This window comes from Staurois parvus, unplaced genomic scaffold (assembly GCF_062004578.1).
Source record: "Staurois parvus isolate SC_StPar_1 unplaced genomic scaffold, SC_StPar_1.0 ptg000300l, whole genome shotgun sequence".
Taxonomy (NCBI): domain Eukaryota; kingdom Metazoa; phylum Chordata; class Amphibia; order Anura; family Ranidae; genus Staurois; species Staurois parvus.
In genome coordinates this window covers 1,027,691-1,054,490 of record NW_028318096.1, presented here as the reverse complement: position 1 = coordinate 1,054,490, position 26,800 = coordinate 1,027,691, and the positions used below count along the sequence as shown (strand labels likewise).

General features: G+C 39.0%; 1 protein-coding gene across 1 annotated transcript in view; it reads right to left on the bottom strand.

Annotated features, from left to right (window-relative positions):
• The window catches only part of OLFML2B (olfactomedin like 2B), a 239,819-nt gene that overhangs the window by 102,798 nt on the left and 110,221 nt on the right, over positions 1-26,800 (bottom strand). Inside the window, exon 4 of the mRNA XM_089683074.1 lies at positions 26,571-26,747. Coding sequence (XP_089539200.1) covers positions 26,571-26,747 — 177 coding nt within the window. The remainder of the gene's footprint in view (positions 1-26,570; positions 26,748-26,800) is intronic.

The window sequence follows — 26,800 nt, the reverse complement described above, 5'->3', positions numbered from 1 at the left end:
ACAAAATTAGATTTATAAAACTTTTTACTGGACATGTTTAATAGCAAAAACTCAAAAATATTTTCTTTTTTTTCTCAAAATTGTCGTTCTTTTTTCGATTATAGCGCAAAAATAAAAAGCGCACAGGCAATCAAATACCACAGAAAGAAAGCTCTATTCATAGGGGAAAAAAGGATGTAAATTACATTTGAGTGCAGTATTGCATGACTGCGCAATTTTCAGTTAAATTAACTCAGCGCCATAACGCAAAAAATGGCCAGGAGGATAGGTGGATGTCTGTTTCTCTTACCCCCCCCCCCCTTTCTCTCTTTCTTTTTCTCTTTCTCACTAATCTACTTACTTGCCTACTGATCTCTCTTCCTTCCTCTGCTTATTCCTTCCCCTCCCCACATCTTCCCCCTTCCTATTTTTTTTGTAATCCCTCGTGTTGTCTATTCATTTTTTACATTGAACATTACCCTCTGGGGTTGATTGGTGTTTTCCCCTCCAATGATAAACATGAAAAATTATGGAGGAGATAGTATGTTTCCGGGATGTAGACAAATGGATCTGCTGATTCCTTATTTGCTGTACTAATTACACCAGCACTTAGCAAATTGTTTTGTACAGTTACTTGTTTATGTATCTTAAGGTGTACAATGTTTCTTCTACATTCCATTCAGTTGTGTATTTGTTGAAATATTGTGCAATGCTATTTCTTCAAAATGAAGAATACAACAAGTACACTAACGTTTAGGTAAGCTAAACCCAAGGTTCAGTGTTGGGACCCTTAGTTTTTAATATATTTAGAAATTATATAAGGTCTGGAATTAAAAATCCCATTTCAGTCTTTGCAGATGACACCGAGCTGTGCAGTGGAATAATGTCCTTACAGGATGTCTTGAACTTACAAGCCGACCTCAATGCACTGTTTAATTGGGCAACTATGTGGCAAATGAGGTTTAATGTTGATAAATGTAAGGTTATGCACTTGGGGACTAAGCATATGCATGCATCATACATACTAGGGGGGGTACAACTGGGGGAATCAATGGTGGAGAAGGATCTGGGGGTTCTGGTAGATCATAGGCCTCATAATAGCATGCAATGCCAAGCTGTGGTTTTCCAAAGCGAGCAAAATCCTCTCTTGTATTAAAGTGTTGCTAAACCCAGGACCCTGCGTTCACTATATCTGGTCTTCCACAGTACACAGAACATGGATATGCAATTATTTTAGTAAATATAAACTGCTAAATACATCTTCTCATCAGCAGAACAGTCTTCTATCAGTGTCCAGCAGAGCGCTGGTTAAAGCTTGTAGGAGGGGTTTTCATTCTTCCCTGATTATCCTATGAGGCTGCAGGACCCCTGACCCTCTGTCTGGACAGTGCTGATTGACCCTGTGCTGATCACATGCACTTTCAGAAGAAAAAAAACCTCTCTAGCAATATATATCAAATTGAGCATGTGCAGCTTGCCCTCAAGGCTCTGTTCTATCAGAAGATGGATTGGGGAGGATTAGCCCCTTAGGTTTCATGGTGAGTATAACAAGCATGCTTTACTGCATATACAGACTGATTTTACTGTTGTGGGTTTAGAATCACTTTAAGAGAGGTATAGACTCCAGAGAGAATGACATCATATTTCCCCTGTACACATCGTTAGTAACACCTCATCTGGAATATGCAGTTCAGTTTTGGGCACCAATTCACAAAAAGAACATTGGGGAACTGGAGAAAGTACAGAGAAGGGCAACCAAACTGATACGAGGCATGGAGGAGATCAGCTATGAGGAAAGATTAGAGGAACTGAATTTATTCTCTCTTGAGAAGAGAAGATTAAGGGGGATGTGATCAACATGTATAAATACCTCAGTGGTTCATAGAGTGAACTTGGTTTGAGTTAATTACTTTTAGGTCATCACAGAGGACAAGGGGGCACTCTTTACCTCTGAAGGAAGAGATTTAACCTCTAAATACGGAAAGGTTTCTTCACAGTAAGAGCTGTGAAAATGTAGAATAGACTCCCTCAAGAACTGGTTCTGGTCAGCTCAGTAGATTGTTGTAAAAATGGCCTGGATTCATTCCCAGATGCACAAAATATAACTGGATAGTAAAATTTATAGGTGAAGTTGATTCAGGGAATATCTGATTGCCTCCTGGTGGATCAGGAAGGAATTTTTTCCCCTGTCGGAGCAAATTGGATAATGCTTAATTGTTTTTACTTTTGTTTTCCTCTGGATCTGGAACTGTGGGTATAGGATTGTGTATTTATACAATTGTATAACATTTTTTTCTACCCTTCTATTGGTTGAACTGAATGGACATGTGTCTTTTTTCAACCAGACTAACTATTTAACCATGTAACTGTTTGTAAACTTTGGTCACTATTTCAAACTAATGGAGAGACAAAGTGCTCCATGATCAACAATATCTAAAAATTCTGCATTTCCAAAGATCTGTTTAATTAACCAAGAAAAAAAGGACACACTGGGGTTGGTTTGCTAAAAGAGTAGAGACACTGAGCTTCGTAAATAAGGTGAAGCTGTGCTCACTTAAACCGATGTTAAACCCAAAACCAAAAAATGTTATATATTGCAGCTTACCCATCCTTAGATGTAGTGGCTGTATTGTTTTTCTTTTTTAGGTGTTTTCCCTCTGTTTTCACCTAGTGATCTGACCAGTAACATACCTCCTGTATTAGAGTGCCTCCACTCTGGATGAAGGAGCAACAGAGACACCTTTGGTTACCAGCCTTATCTATACACAGCTGTGTGTAGCATTCCATAGACCACAATGCCTTTGTTCAGATCAGAAAAAAACTTGGCACTTTATTACTTCCATGTGTAAGAGGTACAATAAGAAAAAGTACAACAATTTTAAAAGATATTTTGTAATATATCAACAATTCTTAAAATACACAAGACTGAAATTAATAAAAATACTTACAAGTTCCCTCCAATATCTGTATGTATGTCCAAAAATAAGTGAAAACAATAAAGGTCAGTGGCATCAGTAATGAAAGAGACTTACCCCCGTTTCACACCAAATGTGACATTGAAATCGTGCTACTCTATTTGAAGTAGCACGATTTCAAAGCTGCAGACCCGGTGTGATTTCATTTGCGGCTTGCCTGACTTCATGTACAGATGTCAATGTAAATGGCAACTGAAATCAACAAAAATAGTGCAGGAACTATTTTCAAAATCGGTGCAGCTCTGATTTGAATGGTTCCATTGCTGACAATAGGGTGTGAATCAGCGCTTAGTAGGATTCCCGTGCCAAACCAAATACATAAATAAAACAACAAATACCAGATGAATAAACAAATTCTGGGGTGTAAGAAAAGGACTGAATATGTTCTGTGAGCCCGTTCCCTCTGGTGTTCAGAAAATTTGTGATTAGGATTTTTCTTCCATTTTTCCGTGCTTTGGAATTTTTAAAAGACATTTTTAGACAGACAGGATATTACAGAAAAAAAGAAATACCTTTAGGTCTCTTGCAAACTGGGCATACATAATTATTAGATTGTTGCCACTGTTAGAGGCATTTGGTGCTTATTTTTCTGTTTAGCCTATGTGTCCTTGCACACATAGGTATTTAGATGACTTTAGAGGCAGGGACATTTCAGGGCATAAAAAAAAAACATTACTTGCGTGTTCAAAAGAACAGAACAGAAAAACGCTTGATGTGCCAAAATGCACCTAGGCACTTGAGTATTAATTGATTTCAATGGCCAGAATAAATTTATATTCTGGCAAATGGAATGAATGAACGCTCAAGCGATTGACATGCCCAAACATGTTTGCAAAACATGGCTTTAGGCACGTTTTTTATGGTGCTTTTTTCCAGCCAGGAGAAAAGGGATTTAGAAGAGCTGGGCAAACGCCCATTGTGCATGAAGCCTTAAAGCTGAATTCCAGCCTTACCTTCAGTCTTCCACCATCCTACAGGCTCCTTTCCTGTACGGAAAATGTTTAGTCAGATTTCATTGCACACTGTGAACTTCTAAAAGTACAATGATTATGTGAAAGAGAGTGTTATAGGTGGATTTACACATGTGTGCACATTCTGCTATACTAATTATTGAAGTACATTACAGGCCTATGATATGGTGGCTGCTCAGGTTTCCATTTTCAGGCTAAGTACATTTTCAGCAAGTACACAAAGTAAATGTTGATCCTGTCAGAAATCCTAAGAGCTGAACTGAATCATCCTTCTGTAACTAATCACCCCCACCCACCAGCTCCTATGTAACATAAATAAACAGTTGAAGACATATTTAACCACTTTAATACCGGACACTTTCGCCCTCTTCCTGCCCAGGCCAATTTTCAGCTTTCAGTGCTGTCACAATTTGAATGACAATTGGTCAGTCATGCAACACTGTACCCAAATTAAATTTTTATAATTTTTTTTTCACACAAATCGAGCTATCTTTGGTGGTATTTAATCACCACTGCGTTTTTTATTGTCTACTAACTAAACGAAAAAAGACCAACATTTAAAAAAAAACATGTTTTTCTTCGTTTCTGTTATAAGATTTGGAAAATAAATAATCTTTCTTCATAAATTTAGGCCAGAATGTATACTGCCTCATTTCTGCCTCATATACCTGTCTCATTTCTTGGGGCCTGAAAATTCCAGGAGAGTACAAATACCCCCCTAATGACCCATTTTTGGAAAGAAGACAGTCCAAGGTATTTCTTAAGAGGCATGGCAAAGTTGTGCAAAGTTTAAGTTGTAATCTTTTTGTCAAAATTTTTTGTAAAATGAAGAAATTTAAAAACAAATGCGTTTTTTTCACGTTTACTGTCACCAGTGCAGTAGAACATCATCATGTAACTGATGTAGCGGTGATCAGGGACATTGACTGGTGACTGTAAAAAAAAAAAAGAGCATTTTTGATATTTTTTTCAATCTTCTTTATATTTTTTTATGATTTTTTTTACATACTGTGACTAGAGCAATATAGTATTATCATAATAACACTGTACTACTCTGGGGAGGTGATCAGGATTTTTTCTTTTGACACCCTATAACTGCTTATCACAGTGTTAATCACCGTAAAGCAATAATTTTTTAGGAATGACATCCATTTATCCAGTGGGTACTATTGTTATTAGCTGTGACACTGTGACAGTGACAATCACAGAGATCAACACAATAGTACGCAATGAATGACTATGAATAGAAGCCATTCCTTGTGTACAATTGCCATTTCATCTGCTGTGATTGGTCACAGCAGTCACATGGTACTGGCAGCAGCCCAGTGCACTGATCTGTCATCCACTGTGTCTGGTGTCCCGTGGGGTGCGTGTGAGGTGCAATCCTAGGAGGATATCATATGATATCCACCCAGGATAGCAGCACTCCCACTTGGCCATCATTTGTCTATAGGCCGGGTGGGAGGCAATTAAAGCCTGAGTAAGGCCTTAAAAAGGAATACTACTGTAGCCACCTCATCAAAAGACTGGTAAGCTGCGCTATATAAAAAGTTTGGTTTTGGATTCAGATGTGCTTTGATTATATGGAAGAGTCACCTACAAAAGGGTTCCAGAGACTGGGACAGTGCTAATATGAAAATGGATAGCTGCAAAAAAAAAAAAATGGGTTGGCAAAAATTCAAAATGAATAGTGGGTTACTAAAGAGAGGAAGACACATCACAAAAATGATTTAACCAGATGGCATTTGCAGCCTAGATATTAACATTCTCAGGTAGAATACCCCATGCCTTTAGACCATTATTTACATTACAATTGAGAACTAGGAATGTGCACCTGAAGTTCAACAAAAAATTATGCAATTGGGTGCTAAAGATATGCATTGCATCATAGAGTCTAGGAAGGTTAGTTGGGTGGTAGGAACTGAGTGAACCAGTTATGGAGGGATTTGGGTATCCTTCCAGATCAATGACTTAATAAAAGCATATGATCACAATCTTAAGCTTTTGGAGGTACCACAATATTTTATTGTACTGAAAGAAGAATTTATAAGGATGAGAAACACATAGGGATTGTTTTTGGAAAAAGGAATAATTGGAAGTGATTTACTTAAACTAAAGAGAGAAGGCAAAATCTTTTAAGGTTCTGCATAGAAACCACTCAGCTTTCAGTTTTATTTTTGTCAACGCTTAATTGAACAAGCTAAAGTTAGAAGCTGATTTGTTACCACGCACAGCTGCACCAGATTTTGCACTCCGCAGTTTTAGTAAATCAACCCCATTGCATCTTCTCGAGAGTGAATAAATCTGTTCAATTGATGTTTCTTCATAGCTAAGGTTCTCCAAACCCCATATTAATTTATTAGCCTTTTCTCTGGGATTTCCCGTTTCTTTACATACTTTATATAAAATGTTGCCAAAAAATTAAGAGATATAGATGAAGCAGTGTGTAAGATCATGTGTTTTGTCTTGTGGATACTGCTGGACCAATATATGGTGGGGGCATGGAAACTAATGATAACAGAAGTCTACACCAGGACATGGGGCCTACTACGTAAACAATGTGTGTGCTGGGGACTTGTCAGAGGAGATACATGCACTTCCCTGGTACATGGTGTTAGAATCCTCTAGCAGTAAAAAAGAAAGTTGCAGTTTTTCTTTATAGAACCAAGAAGAATGGACCGAAGCTCATATGACTTTTGACCTGCTGGTCAGGGAGTATCACTCATTCATAGAAAAAAATTGGGAGAATATTCATTAAAGCAGGACATTTCTATTCTTTCAGTCCCATTTTTGTTGTGACAGTTTTATTGTATTAAGATAATGAGGGAAGGCTAATATTGTATTATTGACTACTTTATAGAGGTTTTATACCAGTTTAAATTACTGTTTTAATAGCTGCTTTTAGTATTAAAGAAATGTAATAATATGGGACACCTCTCTTAAACAAAAGAACAATTAACTGCCTAAAATGACTTGGTGGAGTTCCTTACTGTGTTAAAAAGCTGGCATTCAACCAGGTAACACCAACAGTTACTGCTGCAATAAGGCTAACATGTGAAAAGAGGTGTTTGTGAATGTTTTTTTAACTCACTGTGACTGTTTACTTTGCTTTACTTCACTTTGCTTTTGCTTTGAAAGGTAATTTTTGCAAACCTTTGTGAACGTGGTGAAAATTCACTTTGCAAAGTATTCTAAATTACATGCAAGAAAAATGTAAAAATAAAAAAGTATTTTGCTTGCTCATGATTCGATGGCAGAAGGTAGCACAGCTTCACCTTGTTGACTAATCTGAATAAAAATTATCTTGCAAAGTAAAAACTTTGCAAAATAAGCATGGTCTCCAAATGTTTTAAACAAAGGGCCAAAATGATTGTCCTTAAGGCTTTAGGGGGGGCTAGACTGTGGCCAGTATGAGTATAAGAAAAGGTCTTGGCATCATTGGGAGTAAACAATGCCCCATTGTTGGTTTTAACAGGAGGAATAGTGTTCCATTGTTGCTTTTAGCAGGAGGAATAGTGCATCATGGTTGGTATCAATGGAAGGAACAGTGCCCCATCAATGGTGTCAATGGGAGAAATAGTGCCCCATCATTTGTGTCAGTGGGAGGAATAATGTCCCATCATTGGTGTCAGTTGGAGGAATAGTGCCCCAGGGACCACATAGAGGCAAGTAAAGGGCCGCATCTGGCCCCGGGCCACAGTTTGGAGACCACTGGTCTAGTCCTTTAGTAAATCAGTCACACTGTATTCAAATGTCACAGCTAATTGTAACACTCTGTAACATTGCTGAAATACTCTCAAGGCAGGGCAGCAATTAGACCAATTTTACTTTACATGATACAAAGTTTAAAACAATGATGGATATACAGTATATATGGCCAAAAAACAAGTGATGGCACTAGTGAGACCTTTGTAAAGGATTAAGAAACATTTCTGTGGGGGTCGGAATGTTTTTGCATCCCATCCCTCCACTATTTCCCACAACTTTTATAATGTTTATGGAAGGGACATGACTTAATTTCTGTTTCATGGTATGAAAATTTACTTTTCTCCTCTTAAGGTAGAGATATTGATAGAAAATTGCTGAAATTGGAGGCCCAGTGAATCTTGAGACTTCAATCTAAGATTGCACAGAATTGTCAAACATAGATGAGATATTATTTTTTTTTTTCTAAAGAATTAACATTGGTGTAACTGGGCAATAAGGGGTTATTTACTATAATTGGAGGATGGAAAATCTGGTGCAGCTCTGCATGGAAACCAATAAGCTTTCAGGATTTATTGTCAAAGCTTAACTGAACAAGCTGAAGTTAGAAGCTGATTGGCTACCATGCACAGCTGCCCCAGATTCTGAATGCTCAAGTTTTAGTAAATCTCCCCCAATATGTCATGTTTATTCATTTTAAATATTTCCTTAACCTGTTTCTTCCCTTTCTTTTCGTTTTGGTCTTTTCTGGCTATATATATGTCCTTCATTGTTTTAAAATTTGTAACATGTGAAGTATAATCTTTTTAATTGCTCCCTTGGTTTGTGTAGATTTTTCAGAGTGTTTCAATTAGCTATGACTAAGGCTATATAGGCAGAAATGCGTCAGCTGTTACATTGTGTGGAACAATCTTCAATAAAATAATATCAGAGGAAAATTGGGAGTGCCAGTAATGGTAATTGTATGCTTCTCTACAAGGTTCCTGGAAGAGAGATTTTCCTTGCACGCAATTGGGTATTGTTTGCAAAGTGAATTACATCACATTCACTAAACTCTGGGGTAAATTCCCTTGCAAAGTGCACTTTTTACTTTTAGCTGCTATCCTCTCAACAGAAAGTTGTTTTTTTTTCCTGCAAGGCTTTCTTTAACTGCTTCCTACCAGGCCACTGCACATAAACGGCCAGGTGGGAGCTTCGTCATTCTGAGCTGACGTTCAGGAACGTCCTTCAGAACATGTGCATGAGCTTGTGGCCACACAGCTGCGTGCTCTCGGTGTGCCTGTGTCCCTTGGACACAGCGCAACAACGCTTGGCAGAAGGGCCCTCTCATTGGCCCTTCTGATCACATGACAATCACACCTGTCATGTGATGTCAACAAAGTCGCCATTCAGTTGAATGGCTCTGCCTCTCCTCGCACAGAGCCTGTGAGTGAGGTGAAACAGAGCCGATCAGCGAATACACACAAACACATAGCCCACACATCACCCTTTTATAGTACCAGTAATCAACATCCTTCACAGTACCAGTGATCCACATCTGTCACAGTGCCAGTGATCCACATCTATCACAGTGCCAGTGATCCACATCTGTCAATGCCAGTGATCTACATCTGTGATCCACATCTGGCACAGTACCAGTGATCCACATCTGTTACAGTACTCGTGATCCACATCTGTTACAGTGCCAGCGATCAATATCTGTGATCCACATCTGTCACAGTGCCAGTGATCTACATCTGTCACAGTACCAGGGATCCACATCTGTCACAGTACCCGTTATCCACATCTATCACAGTACCAGTGATCCACATCTGTCACAGTACCAGTGATCCACATCTGTCACAGTACCAGTGATCCACATTTGTCACAGTACCAGTGATCCACATCTGTTACAGTGCCTGTGATCCACATCTGTTACAGTGCCAGCGATCCATATCTGTCACAGTACCCGTGATCCACATCTGTCACCATGCCAGTGATGCACATCTGTCAATGCCAGTGATCCACATTTGTATTCCACATCTGTCACAGTGCCAGTGATCGACATCTGTCACAGTGCCCGTGATCCACACCTGTGATCCACATCTGTCACAGTGCCAGTGGTCCACATCTGTCACAGTGCCTGTGATCCACATCTGTCACAGTGCCAGTGATCAACATCTGTCACAGTACCCATGATCCACATCTGTGATCCACATCTGTCACAGTATCCGTGATCCACATCTGTCACCGTACCTGTGATCCACATCTGTCACTGTGCCAGTGATCCACATCTGTCACCGTGCCAGTGCTCCACATCTGTCACCGTGCCAGTGATCCACATCTGTCACTGTATCCCTGATCCCTATCTGTGATCCACAGCTGTGATCCACATCTGTTAGAGTGCCAATGATCCACATCTGCCACAGTACCCGTGAGCCACATCTGTCACCGTGCCAGTGATCCACATCTGTCACTGTATCCGTGAGCCACATCTGTCACAGTGCCCGTGATCCACATCTGTCACCATACCCGTGATCCACATCTGTCACCATACCCGTCATCCACATCTGTCACAGTACCCATGATGCACATCTGTCACCGTACCCGTGATCCACATCTGTCACCATGCCAGTGATCCACATCTGTCACAATACCCGTGATCCACATCTGTCACCGTACCCGTGATCCACATCTGTGATCCACATCTGTGATCCACATCTGTTACAGTGCCAGTGATCCACATCTGTCACAGTACCTGTGATCCACATCTGTCACAGTGCCAGTGATCCACATCAGTCACAGTACCCATGAGCCACATCTGTCACAGTGCCAGTGATCTACATCTGTCACAGTGCCAGTGATCTACATCTGTCACCATATCCGTGATCCACATCTGTCACCGTACCCGTGATCCACATCTGCCACAGTACCCATGAGCCACATCTGTCACAGTAACAGTGATCCACATCTGTCCCCGTGCCAGTGATCCACATCTGTCACTGTATCCGTGATCCCTATCTGTGATCCACATCTGTGATCCACATCTGTTAGAGTGCCAATGATCCACATCTGCCACAGTACCCGTGAGCCACATCTGTCACCGTGCCAGTGATCCACATCTGTCACTGTATCCGTGAGCCACATCTGTCACAGTGCCCGTGATCTACATCTGTCACAGTGCCCGTGATCCACATCTGTCACCATACCCGTGATCCACATCTGTCACAGTACCCGTGATCCACATCTGTCACCGTGCCAGTGATCCACATCTGTCACCATGCCAGTGATCGACATCTGTCACAATACCCGTGATCCACATCTGTCACCGTACCCGTGATCCACATCTGTGATCCACATCTGTGATCCACATCTGTTACAGTGCCCGTGATCCACATCTGTCACAGTACCTGTGATCCACATCTGTCACAGTGCCAGTGATCCGCATCAGTCACAGTACCCATGAGCCACATCTGTCACAGTGCCAGTGATCTACATCTGTCACAGTGCCAGTGATCTACATCTGTCACCATATCCGTGATCCACATCTGTCACCGTACCCGTGATCCACATCTGTTACAGTGCCAGTGATCCACATCTGCCACAGTGCCAGTGATCCGCATCAGTCACAGTACCCATGAGCCACATCTGTCACAGTACCAGTGATCCACATCTGTCACAGTGCCAGTTATCCACATCTGTCACCATATCCATGATCCACATCTGTCACCGTACCCATGATCCACATATGTCATAGTGCCAGTGATCCACATCTGTCACAGTACCCATGATCCACATCTGTCACCGTACCTGTGATCCACATCTGTCACTGTGCCAGTGATCCACATCTGTCACCGTGCCAGTGATCCTCATCTGTCACTGTACCCATGATCCACATCTGTCACAGTGCCAGTGATCCACAGCTGTCACAGTGCCAGTGATCCACATCTGTCACAGTGCCAGTGATCCACATCTGTCACAGTGCCAGTGATTCACATATGTTACAGTACCAGTGATCAACATCTGTCACACAATATCAGTGATCCACATCCATCACGGTGTACCAGTGGTCATCCACATCTGTACCAGTGATCCACATCTGTCACGTGTACCAGTGCTCGTCCACTTCTGTACTAATGATCAACATCTGTCATGGCCTACCAGGGCCAAAGCCACATCTGTCACAGTTTACCAGTGCTCAATATCTGTCACAGTGTACCAGTGTCAAATCAACATCTATACCAGTGAACATCAAAATTTCAAAAAAAATTATACACCAGCGAGGAGGCTTTCCAGATACTGAGTATGACGGATGAGAGTAGCGGGGAACTCTCTTTGTCAGACTCAGATTCTGAGTATGAGCCAACTTAAATCAGTGGATCAGCAACGGATTCTGAGGAGGAGAGAGTCCAAACAAAGAGGTTCAGGAGATCTAAGCAGGATCAGGCATCCACCAGTAGCGCAGTGGCGAGTACAAGCAGCGCAGCACTCCCAGAAGATAGGCAGGCATCCAAGGGTAATTCCATTGTCCTAGTGCTCCAGGACCTTCAAAATTGTGATAGGTAGCCAGGAAATGAGATGTGTAACTTATGCTTCCAGAATGCCTGTAGGTCCTACTTGGATGTTGGGCCTCTGTGTGTGGCCAGGCTGTGAAAAAGTCTTACACATGTGGTTCCCCATACTCAGTAGGAGTAGCAGAATGTATTTTGGGGTGTAATGTTTGGTATGTACATGCTATGTATTAGAAATTAGAAATGGACAACTTTGTGTAAAAAAAATACATTTTCATTTTCTTTCCACATTTTCTGAAAACGTGTGGAAAAAAATGACATGTTCAAAAGACTCATTATGCCTTGTAGAATATACATTGGGGTGTTTTCTTTCCAAAATAGGGTCATTTGTGGGTAATTCCATTGTCCTGGTGCTCCAGGGCCTTCAAAAATGTGATAGGTAGTCAGGAAATGAGATGTTGGGCCTCTGTATGTGGCCAGGCTGTGGAAAAGTCTTACACATGTAGTATCCTCATACTCAGGAGGAGCAGCAGAATGTGTTTTGGGGTGGAGCTGCAAGTATGCATATGCTGTGTGAGAGGAATAACCTGGGAATATAAGAGTTGTGTGAAAAAAAAACATTTTATTTACGCTCATTTTCCAAAGAAATGTGGGAAAAAATTACAGGGTCAAAAAACTCACCATGCATCTTACTAAATACCTTGAAATGTCTACTTTCCAAAAAGGGGTAATTTGGGGGGTATTTGTATTGACCTGGCTTGTTAGTGTCTCAAGAAATGAGATAGGCCATCAGTACATCAGGTTTGATCAGGTGTGTTCAATTTTCAATGAATGAACATAGCTTGTAGACTCTATAACTTCCAAACAGACCAAATAATACACACCAATTGTGATTATTTTTACCAAAGCAATGTAGCAGTATACATGTTGGCCCAAATTTATGAAGAAAAATTACTTATTTGCAAAATTGTATAACCGAAACAGAAAAATTCGTTTTTTTTAAATTTTTTGGTATTTTTTAATTTACAGCGCAAAAAATAAAAAACTCAGAGCTAATTAAATACCACAAAAAGAAAGCTCTATTTGTGTGGAAAAAGGAAAAAAAATTAATTTGGGTACAGTGTAAAAGTGCCCTGTATTGAGGTGGTTAACAAAATGGTCTTTTGTTTTAAGGGGCAAACAAGGCACTTGCCTAGGGTGGCATTTTTCAGGGGGGAAGCAGCTGCCCCCAGAAGAAGGGATCAAAGAAGAGACAAGCATGCATGGGAACCAGGTGGGATCCAAAAGAGGCTGCGGGATGCTTGATGGTGTATGTAGAGCCTGACTCTCGTTCCTGGGGATGTCTGGAGCTGTAAAGATGAGTATCTTTCCCTCTATCGCAGGGGGAATTGGGTAGTGGAAGGCTGTCCCAGGTGGGGGGCAGGGGTGCTGTTGGTCAATGTCAGCCTCCCTCTCTGCGGGAGGGAAATGGGGGGGGGGGTGTTGGTCGGTGCCAGGAGGAGGAGAGCTGAGATTTGTCTGCGGTTGTCTGCCTACATGTAAGTGGGTATTTTATTTTTATTCAATAAATCTGACAATATTGCACTATGGAGCCTGTTTGGTTTGTGTCTCTGAGTGGACGATAGAGGTGTTGCCAGAGCGGTGGAGTGCAGGAAGAGGTCTGGCCAGAGCTACTATCATTCCGGTCGCACTGAAGGGATCTGCAGGAGATAGCCTGATTATTTGTTGAACGCTGGTTGGCCCTTGAGGTCATTGCAAGGAGGTGAGGGGGCATTCAGACTGGTTTGGGATTTTTGGCACGTATGACACATCCACGTGTATGAAGAGTTCCTCACCTGTGTGCTCAAAGTGGACTGTTACATCACCCCTTAGTCACTTATTAAGTGTGTGTAATTTTTTGCACTTTGACACCAGTGGTAGATATTTGTTATTCTAAGCTGTCACCAAGGGGGTTGATTTACCTATGATGTTGTGATCATTTTATTCATTTGCATGCATTCTTTGAGTGGATTTTATGCTGGTTTAATATTAGCAGCGCTGCACCATTTAATATAGAATTTTTACTCCTGTAGTGTCCCCTATAATGTCCTCCGGCAGATGCCGGCATCTGTCTTCTGGGTTCCATTCCCTGTAACGTCAGGACGTACGGGGACGGAAGGGAGGGAAATTTGAAAATGACAAAAAGTGACATTCACTAAATTCACTAAAATCACATAGTAAAACATTACTGTATCAAACCATTTCACATACATTTTGTCCCGAGTGCTTTGTCCTGTGCCCTGCCTACATTTTTACCGTTCTTTCTGCCTGGAAACTGAGAACCGTCTATCCAAAAAGCGTCCCTTTAGGTCAAAAGCGGTTTTAGACCAGCTAGAGAACAGCGATAGTAAATTAGAACTACTTGCAGAATTGAGTGATAATGATTTGTGGGGAAATTCGTCATCAGACACTAAAAACGATTTTGCGACTTTGCTCAGTGATGTGTGAACTTGGCGCTATATTTCAAATTTCAGTGTTTTTGGTTTGATTATATTATTGAATTAAATTTATTAATATTATATTATTATTTTTTATGAATATTTATTAAATTATAATTTATGATTTTGTGTTTCAAATTTTATCTTACCCGGGATGTTTACTAGAATCTTGTTCGGACAGATTTCAGTGAGTTATTCCTAAAAATTACAGGCCTACAATAAAAAAAAATACATATTTCCATGCAAAAAAATGTACCGCTTTGAGCACAGAAATATGGATATAATCAGACTGCTAGGGAGGTTAATAGCAAAAAGTAAAAAATATTGTTTTTTTTCTCAAACTTTTTATAGCGCAAAAAATAATTTGTGGGAAAAAAGGACATAAATTTCATTTGGGTGCAGCGTTGCATGACAGTGCAAATGTCAGTTAAATTAACACAGCGCTATAAAGAAAAAATGACCTGGTCAGGAGGGGGGGGGGGGGGGTAAATCCTCAGGAGGGCAAGTGGTTAGCCTGTTTTTGTGCCAAAACCCCCCATCAGCCTCATTATTTAACTTTTTTTCACAGAAAAGTTAAAAAAAGTGAAGGTACACAAATAATGGACAAGCTTGCCTAAACTTCTTTCAAGTTTAAACAGAACTTTCAGTTTCCTGTGAGAATCAAATCCATGCAAATTCGATCATCCCCAGTGCTAAGGATAACTGCAACAATGTTTCCAGCTGCTCTGCACTGAAATATTTAACCACCTTGTCAATGTCACTAACAAACTCTTCTGGTTCTTCACACAGCTCAGTTGTACACTTCCCGTGAGGTTATATTATTATTATTATTATTATTATTTTGTGCATTGGCACATTGGCATTGGCAATACTTTTTCTGGGCTTGCAGTGAATAGTATAATCAAACTGAGCTAAACTGGCAACCCATATCCACTAATTTAACTGTGCACTAAAAGGCCAAAGGATTATTGTCCGCACAAAGCTGTACCTTACTTCCTGCCAAGTATTCCATGAATTGCTTTGTAATTGGCAGCACTACTGCAAGAAGTTCCAACTTAAACAAACAACAGTTGGTAGAGTTTCACTAAGAAGGTCTCAGCCCCCTACTGGCTAAAGAAATCACATTTTCCACATTACCCTGTTTTGGGTTAATATTCCTGCAGACTTCTATCAGTATATATTAAAAAAGGAGACTCGTAGTCTGCATATCCAGGTCAGAATCTGTGCAGATAACAGACAAAGATTTCTCCTGAGCTCTTCCCCTTTGTTCACCAGTTCCAACCTTCTTCCTAAAAGATTCTGTCCCTTCCTCTACCCTTTAGGATAAACATTTCATCTATTTTCTGAAAGTCTTTGCTGTTGGGCTTTTAGTGCCGTGCAGGACCACAAAAGGACATGAACTTTACAGTACACAGCCTCACTATTTATTTTGTCTTTGATTAACTTAAATGCTTGGCTGCTTGGACGCAACCGGACTGAATACATATTAATTAAGCATTTACAAAACAAACAACAATGTAATCTAGGCATTGCAATATGACTTTCCAAAATGCATTGCAAAATGAGACTTTCCAAACATTGCTACATCAGTCCTTTGAACATGCCCAGAACATTAGTCATGTTGAATAGCACTTAAGCTTAAAATAAACCCACAAAAATGAAATCGGTGAATTTTGGCTTATCTTCTTCTCTTATGGGAAATGGTCAATATCCACTCATAAAAAAAGCAACTGCTAAACAATATTTGTCAAACGCAACTGCTTTAGCCTCCAGTCTACTTCCGCTTCATTTACAGGCAATGTTCCATTTTTGCACACATTCCCTTTTTCTGTCACCTTGGTAATATTCTCTTTCTGCCTTGGCTTCTTCACTATTAACTGCACTTTGTTTTCCTCCAAATTTTAAAACATAAGCAGTAACCATTTATATTTGTTGTTTAAAAGAAAAATTTAACTATTCTCCCTTATCAGACAGGTCAGGCAGAGTTTCTGTTATAAGTATAATGCTCTTTAAATGTTCATGAAACTCCATTTGCAATGTCAGGAGTAATTCTGGAGGGTAGAAGTGTTATTCTTATAGTAGGTTTTTCCACTTTCCTGGCCCTATCCATTTTCAAAAGATCGTGTCACACTACAGACAATTTTTAGTTGCTGTAAGAATCTTTGTTCTGATTGCCTTTGGGTGACCCACTTTCAATATCCAGAGTCTATTTACCTTAGAAAAAACCCATCTAATTATTGAAGTATATGGTTCTCTACTACTATGTGGGACAAAGTTTTTACAACTGTGAGTAAACTGCATAATGTTGGCAGAAGTTTTTAAATATGTTTCAAAAGCTTATAAGTCCATAATGGAGATGAGGGATGAGTGAATTTGGGAATCTTCATTTCCATCAAATTTTTGTGATAACTAGGACATTTTGGTCAAATTATGCAATTTTGAAAACATTCATTAACCACTTTCCTACTCTGACAATTTTTTTGCAGTCACATGATTTTGTTTCCTGTCACATGATATTTGCGCAGTTATTTATCAAACACATAGTTTCAGGAAACAATACACTAAAATGAATTTTTGTGCAAACAAACACAATGATACACCCAATTTTTAGTATAATATAAAAACTGGGTTGTATCAAGTAAAAGCCTTTAGAGGATGGAGTCAACCATGAATTATGGCCCTGGAATGATTTCTATTACTCTGATGTTTGTGATGATACCTTGAATGTGTTGTGCAATTGATGTTTACATACACATGATTGCCCAAAGCTGCACTTTTTATATGTGGTGTGTATGGGAGTGACAGGGTGCTTTAAAACATTTTTTTAATGATTTTTATTTGTTTCATATATTTTTTCACTTTTTATTTCTTTTTAACTTTATTGCTATCACAAGGGGGCTAATAACCCCCATATGTGATAGCATGGGCAGGTGACAGGTAGTCTTTATGGAGACATTGGCAGTCTATTAGCCTTGCAATGCCTCCCCCGCCCTCCAATGCAGATATTCACACAGATATTCTTTACCCACTTGTTATCACACTCCCACTTGATGGCAGTTAGCACCATGGCTATTTCTATCTTCTGGGTATGAAGCAAGGCTGAAGAAATTACCTCTTGATTGTGGGTGAAGCCGATACTATGCTGAATTCTGGTTGAGGGGTTTCCAAAGTTATCATTTCTCATGAGGGGTCTCGGATTTCTGTGTCCTCTGTTAGTTGGTTAATACATAGATTAATTGATGGGGTCTCCACAAACAGGGACCCAATTGTGCGTTTATCTGATTTGAATTATTACCACTGGTGTTGGATTGCTAAACAAGTTTGGCTTGTGTCTTTTCAACGGTTCTCTTATATTCTCTTTGTGGGTATTCTTTTTTAGCATGCTCTAATTTCATGAGATTCTTAATAATGTTCTCTTTCTCCATTCTACATAATTTACATGAAATTCTCTCATCTAAAGTTTTTTTAGGTGGGCAAATATGTAAAGGTGAGTAGGTCTTCTTTCACTTTTGAAATGTATATATTTAATTTGTCAGAAGATTTATTTTATGGCAATTTATTAAATCTATGATCTTGACTGATTGCTCTTCTCAGAGATGAAACCATTTTTTTTTGTGTAATCTTGATCCTGTGGGAAAACAGATGGAATAGCTGCCCAAAGTTTTCTAGGGACCATTTTTTCAATTTAATATTGTAATCAGAATTTCAAATCTGTGTCTGATTTCACCTTCAGACTACTGTTGTAAATTTATGAAGAGATTAATAGATTGATTTGGTGTTTCTGTTCAGTTGTGGGGGATTGAGGTTGGTGGTGGGACCCATACAGTTGTGTTGTAAAACTTCTCTGTTCAAATGGTAGTCCATATTTGTCTTAGAGGTCCTCTATTCTGTCTTAAAATTGGGTTCCAGTCATGATATCTGAAGAAAATGGAGTAGTAGCGCTGGGGCCCTAGGATTGTCTCTTTGATGTACAGGATAAACATGGTTGTTTTGTGGAGGCTTCCAGATTAGGAGCAGGCTCCCTCTCTGCACCAGGGGATCTCTGCTGACCTCTTAGATCATGATATGAGGCATAGAACAATATCACACAGGCAATAAACATAGCTGCTAATGTTCAACACTATAATACTCCTATATTCGCTACTTGCAGTTAATGCTGAAAAGCCATATGACAAAGTAAGTTGATACTACCTATAGACAACACAAATTAAGTATTTATAACACTGCCACACAAAGGTAATAGTCATCTACATCCTAACCTAATCATTCTTAATAAACATGTACACAAGCCTTTGTTAGGGCTGTGATTGCTTTGAAGAATTAGACTTTCAGTTCAGTTTAGCAAAGTATATTAAACATATCTCAAAGTTGTACCAAAGAATAATCCGAACTGAAATTCCCATTAAAATGGCAGCCCAACATACTCTGACACTTAGGGATTAAAGCTGAAGTTTAGTTAATTATTTTGTTGTTGTTGTTATGCAGCCTCAGAGACATAATTTACTTGTAATGAAGTGTGTACCATGTCCAGCTGGCAGTTGTACAGTGTAAAGCAGTTTTCGCGACTGCTGCAAGGTCCTCCGTACAACACTGATCTTCAGCCCAGAAAGGATGGGCGAGCAGCACAACACTTTCACATTTGCAGTGGCTGATGTTGACCTCAGAAGAGCAATGATGTGGGGAGGACCCGACCGCCATGGGGGGAAGATTTCTACACTATGCAACTGCCAGCCAGACATTGGACACAATTCATTAGTGAATTATTTGCCTGGTGCAGCATAGCAAAAAAAAAATTCAACTTCAGCTTTAAGCTTCCTAATGACATGTATTCTTTATAATATACTATTAACTGCACTAACATTTTAGACAAGGTTTGTTAGGACCTATCATTAGTGGTTCCGATGCTAGAAAGTAGACATTTTTGCTGGACTTGTATATATTCTCCACCTTAATGTCTCTTTAACTTGTATACTACTTCATTTTATAGACTGGTTGGTGGCAAATTTAGAAAAACAGAGCATCAAACATGAAGTCATATTCCCCCTCATTCTGGCAGTACTTCCTTTGATAACCTCACATCTCACACCATCAGATGTAGAACTTTCATTTTTAAAACCCTTACATATCAGTAAAACATAGAATTCCATGATCCATCACAGTCCATATTTTTGTTCTCAGTCCTGATCTGTAGACATTTATCCTTCTACACTGTACAGTACAGCCATAATATATGCATAACATAATTTGTGTTTTAACCATTAATAACATTTCTTGCAATACAAGTTAATAGGATTGTACTTATTCCACATTATACGTTATTCCACATAGTTTTTTAAAGCATAAAAATAATCCAAGCAGAATTGCAACATTATGATGCATTTAAAAATGTTTAGGTATCATTATTTTTGTTTGATTATCTACACTGTAATTATTAATTTTCCTTTTCTGGCCATTTATATAGAATAACTATTCCATTTACTATCCAATGTTTATGAAGTTCCTGCTCCAAAACCATCTTGTGATACCTCTTTCCCCTTATTATTTATTTATTACAGGTACTTATATAGCACCATCAATTTACGCAGCACTTTACATATATATTGTACATTACATCAGTCCCTAACCCTCAAGGGGAGTACAATCTAAGGTCCCTAACTTACATTCACACACATACTAGGGCCAATTTAGACAGGATCCAATTAACCTACCAGCATTTCTTTGGAGTGTGGGAGGAAACCAGAATACCTGGAGGAAACACACGCAGGCACAGAGAGAACATGCAAACTCCTGGCAGGTTGTGCCATGGTTGGGATTTGAACCCACGCCCCTAGTACTGCCTGGCAGAAGTGCTAACTATTTAGCCACTGTGTTGCCCTTCACATCCACCATTCATCAACAAACATGAGTTAATAAACCAAAAAAAAAATTCAATAATTAGCTTTGCTATCTACAAATGTTTTTAATTCATTAGGATACAGATGTGTGTTGATGTAGAAGGTCAGAATAAAAAGAAATAGTGGCCCATTGATGCTATAGTAGTCCTATATATATACTTAACAAGGTATTCTTATCCTTAAGGTATAATAATTTTACATTTTTACATCAACTCCCTTTACATGCAATGTGGCAGTGTGGAACTGAATTACGGACATACAGTATTTTAGAGTACTGCATTATATGATCATCTTTCATGTAGTGATCAAGAGCAAGATGTTTCAATTGTAATGTTGGCCATGGATGGATAGAATTTCAACCAAAAATACTTAAGAAAAGCTTTAGAAAAATGTGTACAAAAATCTCAGAACATTCTTAGAACATTCAAGTGCTCCTGCAAATTTTCGTCACTGCGGTCAAAAACAAAACAAAACCAATTTGACCCACTAATAATTAGGAAAAAAAACAAATGTTCTTAGAACATTAATTTACTAAGAATTTTCATCTGAAATTCTACCCATCTATGGTTGACGTAAGGCTTACAGGGGTCAGGAGGAATGTGATAGCATATTAGTAAGATCCTTAAGTACATCTCAACATTTCAGTGTTATTTTTTATGGTATGTACACATCTATTCATTTTATATTGTGCTTATCAAACTATTTTCCAAAGCTGGTCAAACACTGATTAAATTTCATCAGTTTCCTACTTCCACACTGTTGACAGTTTTCCTTGCTGGAGGTTCTGACATAAGGAAGCAAAACCCTGCCGCTACCAAAATGGCCATCTTCTCACAGAGACATAGTGCAGAAAAAGTCATAGTAAGGCAGTATTGGCAAAGGATCGCCTACAGGGAGACCAGGTAATAATGGTGACTATCCCTTTTCCTTTGGCCAGCCTTGTATTTGGGCACTTCCAGTGTTCAGTTCCTCTTTAAAATGTACTGTGCTTACAGCACACAAAGAACCTGTACTCCAGTAGCTCTATTTTTCTGTGCTATCCTCGCCTTACCAAAATCATTCTTGTGTTTAACTTGAAACTACATGCAGTTGTGAAGCTTCCCTTCCTCTTAAGCTTTTTTTTTTTTAAGTTCCATCAACTCGGGTCCCACTCCTACCCACCTGATGAATTAGAGTTCTAAAAACAAGTTTGTTTTGCGATAGTCTGGTGAGATCTTCCAATGTCATCTCCACAGCTGTAGTCAATGTGTCCAACCATCTAGTAGCTGGTTTCCCTCTTCTCCTGGTGCCTTTGCACCCAAACATGAATTTCCCACTTCAGTGATCTCTCTCTTCTAACAGGGTGACCAAAATAGGACAGTTGAAAAGCTCATTTGACATAGTCGGTTTGAACTCTTCAAAATTAAAATATTAGTTCTATAGACTGTCCACGGAATACATAAAATCCTTTTCCAGCATCAAAACTCAAATGAGTCGATCTTTTTTTCTGTCCTGTTTTTGCTGTATCCAGCTTTTACAGCCATAACTGACAACTAAGAAGATGAGCGCATGGACGGTTCTGATCTTTGTTTTGAGTATAATTTCCTTACCTTTGTATACTTTGTCAAGAGTCTTCATTGTGTGGCTACTAAGTGCTATTCTGCTGAATATTTAGTCACTACTAGATGCTTCATTGTTGAAAAAGAGCCCAGGAAATTAAAATGCTTTACAATGTATATTCAATCGCCATCAAGCTCAAAATCGTTATCATTTTCTGTGTTCATGATCTTTGTCTTGTTTATATTCAGTTCTAATCCCACTTTTTTACTTTCGGTTTTGACATTCTTGGTAAATACAGCATATCTTCTTTGCTGCTGGTGATGAGCTTTGTGTTGCTTGCAAAGAGCAGGGTGTTTATGTTTCAACTGCTAGCTTTGATATTGACAGACACTTTGTCTTCCAAATTTGCATTTCTGAAGATGGCTTCAGCATATAGCTTGAACAAGTAAGGTGCCAAGATGCATCCCTGCCTGATGCCTTGTGTTATTGGATATCAGTAAGTGTTGCCATATTTATTTCTTACTGCAGCTTCTTGATTTGTATAGAGACTTTTGATCATATGAGTTATGTGTTTAGGTATTCCCCTTTTCAACAGAGTCCTCCACAATTTATCATGATCTACACAATAAATGCTTTGCTGTAGTCAATGAAATAAAATTATGCTGTCTTTTAGTATTTGGACTTCTCTAACATCCATTTACCATTGGCTACAATGTGTCTTGCTCCTTGACCTTCTCTGAATCCAGCCTGAGCTTCAAGTAGTTCTCATTCAATGTACAGTTGTGTTCAAAATAATAGCAGTCAGACATCACTAACTTGATCAATCACTGTTTTTGGTAGAAATTATATTTCTACGTGGCAAATAATTTACTAGCAGGTGTAGTAGAGTAATAGAAATCCAGCAGACCCAACAGTCATGACATGCATGCTGCTGATTCTGTGTAATTGAATCACTAATTGAAAGGGGCATGTTCAAAATAATAGCAGTGTGGAGTTCTATTAGTGAGGTCATTCATTCTTTGAAAAACAGGTGGCAATTATTGCCCTTATTTAAGGAAGGAAGGCAGCAAATTTTGTACATGCTGGTTACAGTGCATTTCTCTCCGAAATTCTGAGGAAAATGGGTCATTCCAGACACTGTTCAGAAGAACAGCGTACCTTGATTAAAAAGTTGATTGGAGAGGGGAAAACATATAAAGAAGTACAGAAAATGATAGGCTGCTCAGCTAAAATGATTGCAAATGCTTTAAAATAGCAACCAAAACCTGAAAGACGTGGAAGAAAGCAAAAAACTACCATTCAAATGGATAGAAGAATAGCCAAAATGGCAAGGACTCAGCCAACAATCAGCTCCAGGAAGATCAAAGAAGGTCTAAAGTTACCTGTGAGTACTGTTACAATTAGAAGACGCCTATGTGAAGCCAAGCTATCTGCAAGAAGCCCCCGTAAAGTCCCACTGTTGAAAAAAAGACATGTGCTGAAGAGGTTACAATTTGCCAAAGAGCACATTGACTGGCCTAAAGAGAAATGGCGCAACATTTTGTGGACTGATGAAAGTAAGATTGTTCTTTTTGGGTCTAGTGGCCGGAGACAGTTTGTCAGACGACCCCCAAACACTGAATTCAAGCCACAGTACACTGTGAAGACAGGGAAGCATGGTTGTGCAAGCATCATGATATGGGGATGTTTCTCATACTACGGTGTTGGGCCTATTTATCGCATACCAGGGATCATGGATCAGTTTGAATACATCAGAATACTTGAAGAGGTCATGCTGCCTTATGCTTAAGAGGAAATGCCCTTGAAATGGGTGTTCCAACAAGACAACGACCCCAAACACACCAGTAAATGTGCAACATCTTGGTTCCAGACCAACAAGATTGATGTTATGGAGTGGCCAGCCCAATCCCCGGATCTTAATCCAATAGAAAACTTGTGAGGTGACATCAAAAATGCAGTTTCTGAGGCAAAACCAGGAATTAGAGAAGAACTGTGGAATGTAGTCCAATCATCCTGGGCTGGAATACCTGTTCACAGGTGCCAGAAGTTGGTTGACTCCGTGCAACACAGATGTACAGCAGTTCTCAGAAACAGTGCTTATACAACTAAATATTAATTAAGTGATTCAAAGGAAAGCAAAATCTTCAAACATTTTTCAGTTTATATAGTGAATGTTTGAGTTTGCACAGAAGAATACAAACACTGCTATTTTTTGAACAGTCTAATATTCACTTTTCTTTAATTTTTTTAGAGGAACAACACAAATTTGATATATTTTTCTTCATGTTTTGATTTGGAATAGAATGTGTAGTGTTCCCAATGCATTTGTGTGTATGGAAATAAAAGCTATTAGAAGGATTTTGAGCTTTATTCACTTTTTTCAACATACTGCTATAATTTTGAACACAACTGTATGACTGTATAATACATTGCATTATTTTCAGCAATACTTTTCTGGCACGTGAAATGAATGCAATTGTTCTGTAGTTGTTACAATCTTTGTTATTGCCTTTCTTCAGTATAGAAATGAACAGTGATTTTCTTCTGTTGGTTGGCCATATTTTTTCCTTCCAAATCCACTGACACAGTGTGGGCCATGATAGCACCTTCAGAGCCTCTCATTAACTCAACAGGGATACCATCGATACCTGGTGACTTATTATTCGATAAACCATTAATTGTTGCTATGACTTCTAAGATTTCTGGTTCAGCATTACTCACAGTACTTTTTTTATATAAATATTTGGTATAATCTTTCCATCTCCTTTTAATGTTCTCTGGATCATTCAGAATCAATCTGTTACATTTAGGTATTCCCAATCTAGTTTGGAATTTCTGCCAAAATCTCCTATTGTCCTGATAAACTAGTCTGGTTGTCCTTGATGTGCTCAGCTTTAATATTCTTACAAATATCTGTGAGATATCATTCTATATCTTTCCGAACTTGGCATGCAAATGTTCGGTTCATTTGTGATACTTTCACTCTATCACCAGAATTTTTGGATGGCCTTCTTTGTTCTGCCACATTTCTAGCTTCTTCTGAAATTCAAGGTGACTTCTTGGCTTTTTCCTTATCTGTAATATATTTTCAGCTGCTTCATTAAGTATAGTTTTGATGTCATTCTCTCGGGCCCTTTATTTCCTGTATCAAAATCGGTTGTTTTGTTTAATCCAGTAATCTTGTGAAATATTTTCAATGTCATATCATGGAGGTCCTCTGGTGATCTTCTTTTTGCAAAGCTTTACCTTGATCTTGCATATCAAAAGCTCATGGTTGCTTCCACAATCAGCTCCAGGTTTAGTCCTTGCTGTCAAAACTGCATATTTCTACCTCTGTACTATGCAGATGTAGTAAATTTGATTACAATGCATGCCATTTACAGAGGTCCATGTGTGTAGCTGACACTTGTGGTGCTGAAAATGTGTGTTCATGACGGACAGTGGATTAGTTTTGCAAAACTGTGCAAAGTTATTACTGGCTTAATTTCTTTCTCCAAGGCCGTACTTTCCAACCACTGCATCTTCAGATGCATATCCTACTTTTGCATTGAAGTCCCCCATGATAATCAGTTGATCTTGATTCTCTACTAGATCTATTGCCTTTTGAGGTTGTTCATAAAACAACTCTAAATCCTTCACTTCTGAATCTTCTGTTGTTGGAGCATATACTTTTGTCAGGGTAACATTGATCGGCCTTTCCTATAGACGGATTGACATGACCCTGTCACTAATAGAATTGTACTTTAGAACCATCTTTGAAAGCTTATTATTGAGGATGAATGCCACACGTTTTTTTTTGTAAGTTTTGTGACCAAAATAGCAAAGCCAATGTTCATTTGATTTAAAGTGTCTCTGTCCATTTGAGTTCACTAATTTCTAATAAATCAATGTTGGCTTTATCCATTTGATCTTTAACAATTTCTAATTTTCCTGGGTTCATGAGCTCCATATTCTTACGGTGATAATGTCTTTACAGCTATTGATATTCCTTTTCTGTCCAGCAAAAGCAGGACATCCTCGGGTTTTAATTCATCAGCCTCATGAGCGACGGGCTTACTCTTGGTGACCGTCAGCTCTTCCCTAGTAGCATGATGAGTGCCTTCCAAACTAGGGGACCATCTTACAGCACTATATGGCAGTTTTCTTTGTTGGAATGAAATGTGGCTATTTCAGCAGGCACTGGCTAAATTTCGATCCATGTATGGCTACTGTGGTTGAAGAGAAGTCATTTTGACTTCTGTTCAACTGCCCTGTTGGAAAATCAGCAGAATGAAGAAGTGGGAATTAGGTCAGTTTTTTCCGTTCAATCTGCAAGTCGAACAAAAAAAATTTGACTCATCTATGGCTAGCCTTAGACATAACATGAAGAATTCACTAAGAAAGTTTAGCTGCCACATTTTACTTTACAGTGTTTAAATAGAAAAAGTTTGGGAGATGGGAGGGCTACTGAAAGCCAGTGCTGAGACATATTGATGCATTGCACACTTATCTGCAGATTGTTCCAATAGATGGTGAAGCGCATGTGAAGGTATAGACTTACATGTGTATCAGTGTAGGCTGCGGCTGCATCTCTTTGAAGAATTTTTCCAATGCTGTCAAGCTCTTCATCTCTAGTTTTTGTATTATTATATTCATTTTTCTTGCTTGCCTCAGTCTGAATTTTGTCCTTAGTGTCTTTCATTTTGTCTTGCTCTTTTGTGATATTTTTAGAAATAACCTGAAGAAATATAGTTAATAAGAGTTTGTTATGCCAAGACTAATATTGTACTA